Source organism: Haemaphysalis longicornis, unplaced genomic scaffold, assembly GCF_048455015.1.
Source record: "Haemaphysalis longicornis isolate Haplotype H1 unplaced genomic scaffold, Haemaphysalis longicornis Haplotype H1 scaffold_20, whole genome shotgun sequence".
Taxonomy (NCBI): Eukaryota; Metazoa; Arthropoda; class Arachnida; order Ixodida; family Ixodidae; genus Haemaphysalis; species Haemaphysalis longicornis.
In genome coordinates this window covers 4,960,018-4,966,346 of record NW_027526296.1, presented here as the reverse complement: position 1 = coordinate 4,966,346, position 6,329 = coordinate 4,960,018, and the positions used below count along the sequence as shown (strand labels likewise).

General features: G+C 51.2%; 1 protein-coding gene across 2 annotated transcripts in view; it reads right to left on the bottom strand.

Annotated features, from left to right (window-relative positions):
* Positions 1-1,743: 1,743 nt before the first annotated feature.
* The window catches only part of Bre1 (E3 ubiquitin-protein ligase Bre1), a 28,298-nt gene continuing 23,712 nt past the window's right edge, over positions 1,744-6,329 (bottom strand). The window contains exons 8-10 of one of the 2 annotated variants that reach the window (XM_077701075.1): positions 4,120-4,575; positions 2,803-2,967; positions 1,744-2,099 (exon numbers count right to left, since the gene is read on the bottom strand). In XM_077701075.1, coding sequence (XP_077557201.1) covers positions 1,923-2,099; positions 2,803-2,967; positions 4,120-4,575 — 798 coding nt within the window. In that variant the 3' untranslated portion in view covers positions 1,744-1,922. The remainder of the gene's footprint in view (positions 2,100-2,802; positions 2,968-4,119; positions 4,576-6,329) is intronic. The other variant, XM_077701076.1, reaches the window with a different exon arrangement.

The following is a 6,329-nucleotide window of genomic DNA, read 5'->3' as shown; positions in this document are numbered from 1 at the left end:
CCGGCGCATCGGTGTAGCGAGGGGGAGCAAGCGCCAGTTACACGTGCGGCGTAGTGGGGAGAGGGGGATCAGGCGCCAAGCACAGGTGGGCGGAGTCAAGGAGAGGAGAGGAGTTTGCCGATTGGAGGGCGCGCGCCCGACGCACGGTGCGGAGGAGCACGCGGTTTTACCGGTTTCAGCACACGATTTTCGAATGCTCGAAAAATGCCCGATCTTCGGAAAGAGCAGCCCCCCGTCCGGAGCACCGGCGGGTGTTAGCTCGCGAACGGAAATCGATCTACTGGCATTGAGAGGTTCAATGAAGCTCAGCCTTGTGATTAGGGAACGCCAGGCAGCTTCGCAGTTAACACCAATGTTTGCAACATTAGGTCAATGCAGCTGGGCGTTATTTTTTTGTTTGTTTGTTTTTTACAGCAACGCATTTAAATATGTTGCTCAACAGCATTCTGCAATGAGCTGCATTCTAAGAATTAATAGCTGGTTTCATAAAATTGGAGTTTTTTTATTTGAAGACATTTAAAGCTTGGGCATTAGGGAAGCAAATGCAGTATAAGGTGCTGGCCCAGACCTGGTAAATATTTTAATATTGCTTTTGTCTACTTTAATTGCAACCGTTTGCACAGTCCACTAAAGAAACAAGATTATCAATGAATTGCGAGCAAAAAAGATTTTGTCAGGCAAGCTTCATTTGCAGCTACAATTTTTTTTTATTTAACTGGACCGGAAACGAGGTTTTGTCCTGTTTAAATAACGTGAAAAAAATTGGCTCCAATCCACGCTGTGAAGGTAATTGGAAAGCAAAGCTTTAAACTACACCCACAACAATTGCCCATGTGTCGTCACCTAAATTCACGCACATGGCTCTACAAAGAGTGAAACCAGAGATTCTGCCAGCTGTTACCTGGAATTCGCGGGGGCGGTGTCCCAAACGCAGCAGCGTCAGCCGTGCGTCGGCAGAAACAAAACGGAGGAGCGTCTTTGAAGGGTGAGACAGCGGTACCTAGCCATCCTGATTTGCTAGCTCGGGGCGACACCACCGCGCGACACACGCGCAGACACCGAAACAATTCGGCATGCGAGCTTAGCGATTCCCATTTATGCTGATTAAAGCTACTTAGCTTAGTAAGTTTGACAATTGCAAGAAAGCTGAGGGAACTTTTATAAATATTTAAAACACAACCGAATTGGTACTCACCAATTTACAAAACGGAGTACCATTCGTGGCAAGCAGTGCGCAAAAGGTAGCGTTTCTCTAGCGGCCAAATGTCTGAATGGGGTCTCTACATTTTGTTTTCGTTTTCCCACCCTGCAAAGCAATCCTTAGCGTATCTTTGCGTATGACCACTTAATTTCATCTGGTGCGGGTTACCCAGGATGTACTGTCCAACAACTTGATCAACTCGTGCAAAGGAAGCTTGCAATGGCCACGAAGCTGCACCAAAACAGGCCCAAAACAACCGTCGCTAAAGCAGACGTGCCCGCTGGCGAGCAAGCACTTTCGCGCAGGAAACGCTGGGTAATTTCGAATTTGCCACGCCATCTAAACTGTGTTCTGTGAGTGAAACCCCACCCCCTCCGCTGCCACCTCTGCCACACTGGGAGTTAACCGTCCCGCACGCCGCAAAAGAACCGTTGGCTGGTAGAGGTAGAAAGCTTCGCTTTAAAAGGGGGGGGGGGGGGGGGGAATAAGTTGATTGGGTAGTACAGCCCAGCTGTGAATGGACGCAAAGACAGACCACGGGGTGCACGAAACAAGACGCACTTTTATTGTACACAATGAGAGAGAACGAAGGAACAACCGATGCTTGTTGTGACAGTGGAACGGGGAATGAGGCATTGATGAGAGAGAGACAATCTCTGCCGCTCCGGGAGAGGGGGGGGGGAGGAGGAGGAAAGGGAGGAGGAGGAGCTCAACACAGATCTCAGGTGAGGTACAGCCGGTGGTAGTCGTTGGTGCCAAAGGGCGCGTTGCACTTGGGGCACTTGCGCTGGCGGGTCTCGTAGCGCGTCTTGAGGCAGTCGTAGCAGAAGACGTGGAAGCACTTGATGAGCACCGCGTCCTTCCGCTTGACCTTGCACGACGGGCAGGTCAGTTGCTCCTGCAAGGCAGCAGCACGCCCAGTCAATGCAGCCGAGAATGCCCAATCGATGAGAGGAGGCCAGAGGAGACTCTCAAAAGGGGACTTAGAAAGAAAAAAAAAACTAAGTTTTGCAACAACTGATGACCTGCAATCAATGCCACAACTTTTGAGGCACACTTAATCTGCTCACATTGTTAGTCAGCGCCTTGTCTGTGTGCCCTTTCTGTAGTCCTGTTTCCCGCGCTGTTTTATAACTCAGTTATGTACCAACTGGCCCGCCTTCAATCCGTGTTGCTTACATGCTTTGAATGTGTACGTATCATGGCTTCCCTGGTGGTACTTTAACACTACATATCATGTGTCATAGTTCTATTAAGCTACCATAATGAAGATTCGTAGCTGCTTATTAGTCTGAAGTTCCCTATGGCCTTTGGGTTTGTAACCATTGAAGAAAATAGAGACATACACACGATGTAGCAGCAGTATGTGATGGCCTGGGCTTGCAGTGACCTGATGCTAGGCCAAACATTACGTTTCGAGGACGAATTTTGTCAACCGATGCCTGCAGCTTGACATACAATAAGTTTGGCGTTACTTGTGACGATGTTTCGGCTCAACCTTGCGTGCTTGTGTTTCTACTGTAAAAACAGCGGCAAGGGCGAGAGGAGGCCCAAGCCGTGACTGGTAACAACCAGAGCAGAGCAGAGCAGAGCCCCCTCACCTTGTACTCCTTGATCTCCTCCATGAGAACCTCATCGGTGTTGGTGGCCAGCTCAAACTTCTTGGCCCGCTCCACCTTGCGCTTCAGGGACAGGATCTCCTCCTGTAGCCTCTTGGTCTTGAAGGCCTCCTGGGACAGCACTGCTGCCCGGTCCGTCACTATGCTCTGCAGGGTCGTCAGCAAGGGAGGAGGGCACTCCCATTAGCTCCCCAATTTGCACCACCAGCTGCTGCTGCCATCGGGCACCAACGGACTTCTGTGTGTGTGTGCCTGTGAACGCTGTCAGTTGAACTGCACAACACTACACTGCCGGAAGCATGGCTATAAGGAAGCAAAGCTACGTAGCATCGTGCCACACAGTCTAAAAAAATCCAGCGCTGTTATTAAGGCCATGGAAGCACAAGCCTCCGGTAAGTGTGAGTATCTGCCAATAAATGTATTGGCATTACTACGGTCAAGAACTAACCTGCTATACACCTCGAGCGCTGCCTGTAGGGGCGCCACTGAAATACCCCCAGCAGCCCGTTACAAAAGTAGTCGCGGGAGCCTCCGCCCCGCTCCCCACTGTCGCCGACACTTTTGCAACGTGTTCACAACTGAGATTTACTGTTTGTATGCGTGCGAAATACATATTTATTTGGAGCAGCCACTCTATTCGCAAGTGTGTATTTTCAAGAGTGTAAATGTTTCCGACGCCATTTTAGAGCAGTACATTTGGTCTGTATAAGCACCAGGTGTGTCTCACAGGCCGGAGTCGCAAAACCAACACATGCATCAAGCGGATTGTATTTCCACTGCCCTGAAATTTAATAACAGTGCTTCAGTAAGGAGCGTTTCCTCAGATGGTCATGGTACAGCTATACACTATAATGTAAATTGGTTTTCTGCCCTTACATAACATAGCGGAGCACTCATACCCGACAGCCTGCCAGGTACGATATGATACCTTGGATACTGATCACTACCCTGGACAAGAAATGTGGCATAACCTTCACAAACATTCTAAGAAAGAAGTACGATAATACAAAATTATACCCAGTGATCAGCACATGACAAAGAATTTAACTAATGGTGGGTTGTCTTGTCCTGAGGTGAGTTCATTTATCATCTGCTACATATATATTCCGTGAGCAGTGCGACAGCGGGCTTATAGAGTAATCCGCGCCCGGGACCAATTTGGCTTGGTTTGCGCACTTGTTGGCTATAGCAGGGTACTTGCGGCTCCCGCGGCAAACGTTATAAGCAGCCTCCACGGACGGACACCGTTCATCCACGTGCCATCGCACATTCTCTTGTGCACTGAGAGCGCCCCCTCACCTGGGCGTCCTTGAGCTGGGCGAGGTACTTGTCCAGGTGCAGCTTGAGGTCGGCGGCCGACTGGGCCGACTCGACGGCCTTGCGGCGGTGCATCTCGGCGGCCTGCTGGCGCAGGCTGAGCTCCTTCTCGACGGTGGAGAGGCTGTTCTGCAGCAGGCGCTCCTTCTCCTCGAGCTTGCGCACCACCTGGTTCTGGGCGTCCACCTGGCTCTGGAGGCGGTTCGCCTGCTCGCTCAGGGCCGTCTTCTCCTCCTGCAGCAGCTTGTGCACCTGGGTGGACTTGATGCGCTCCGACATGAGCTTGAAGTTGGCGTCGTCCTTCTCGCGCAGCTGCTGCAGCAGCCGCAGGTTCTGCTCCTGCATGTCCTCGAAGGCCTGGCCCGTCACCTCCATCTCGCTCAGCAGGGCCTCCTCCTGCGCACGGCCCCAGCCGCCACGGGGGCAGCCGCCGCACCGCTGCATGCCTCGGGTTATGCCACCTCGGGGGACGCCACCCGCACCCAAACTGAGCCCCATCACCACCACGCACCCTGCTCTTGGAGCCATTTCCCCGGTTCTCTCATCGAACCCAACCAAACTTGCCTCGTTGCTTTTTTTCTTTTCTTTTTTTTTTTTGCAGCGATTACAAGTATGCCCTTCCAAGCCAAGCAGGTCTGCAGACAATTACCGTTAGCTGCCCATTTTTCACAAGAACAGGAGAAAAAGTACGTTACATTAGAACTGGGCCCGCTTTCTCGAAGCCCAATTAGGCCGAACTAGTAGTCAGTCTAACCTAGTTGGCACACTATTTCGAGGTCTAGACGTCCCTAGGCAACTAAACACCTTCCAGAAACTTAACAAGACGGCGAAAGAGACCCTCAACGAAATTGCACACAGTAACTGGCCTACGCAGAATAGTTTACATCCAGACTCGAGCTGGTCGGTAAATCACATGACAGGGCCATTTCTGCCGCCGCCTTCGATGCCAGCAAGTTCATTCTCCCACTACCTTCGGAAAAGGCGCGCAACACTCGCATGAGTGAGAGATTGTCTGCTACGCTGGCTGTCTGCGCAGTGGCTACGAAAAGGCCGCACGGAAACGACGGAGCAAATGTGTTTCATAAAATCATGGTCAGTGACCGATTGGCTGACTGGGGTTTAATGCACCGAAACTGCACAGGTTAAGAAGAGGCACGCCATAAAGGAGGGCTCCGGACTAATTTTGACCACCTGGGTATCTTTAACGAGCAACGGAATCTCATACACACGGGCGTTTCTACTTTTCGCCTCCACCAGAAAAGCGGCCACTGCGACAGGGAATCGAACCCGCATCCGTGTAAGGATGCGGGTTCGATTCCCTCAGAAATCCCTCGATTCCCTCAGAATAGCTCAGAAACGCAACAATTAGCTCTTCATGCAGCAGGTGCAGTGCGATAACACTATTACAGACTGCAGCAAAACGTTAACAGCCTGCAATTAAGGCCCAGCCAATGAGTATTATTAAATAAAATTGCATTTTCGACGACAAACAGCGCAGCTTGAATTCGCTCTTTTCGAAAGTGCACCGTGGCGGTTGAAATGTAACTGGCTGTTTGGGTCTGTGACGTGATGGTGCATTCTGCTTGAGCACTGAGGGTGTTCTGCTCGTACAAGCATGTGTAATATCAACATTCGGCTGATCTCTACTGAGCAGTTGTTATCAAATGGCCCTTGCCGAGTGAGCTGCCGACCTGTCAGCGGGGAATATTACACTGCTGCGTGCTTTCTGCACATCATGGGTGCAGTCGGTGGTAGCCATTGCGTACGCCTGCTGGTATGCTATAAAAAGGGGGTTGCTGCGAACACGTCATTGATCCCGGTGGCGTGAGTAGTAGCGTGGCTGTGGGCCAGCCACTGCTGTGCTCGTTGCACCCGAGTCAACGTCAAGGTCCCCGAAGTGAACTTGCAACTGTCTAATTTGCAGCGAGACGAAGAGCACAACAAGGCTGCAACAACGCAAGATTTCCCTCCAACAGCGTAACAATATTTCAGCTCCCTCAGGGGGAACAGTACATGCACCGCAGGTGCTTTTCACGCCAGTTCAATTGTTTTCTCCAGCACATGCCAAGGAGGGGATGATCTTTGTTTATCACAACACTTGCGGAGAATCAGGCCTGGCTGCGTGACGTGGCCGATTAAGGACGGCAGGTAATCGCAACGGATTCATGACAGTGCCCAAATATGCCACCTGA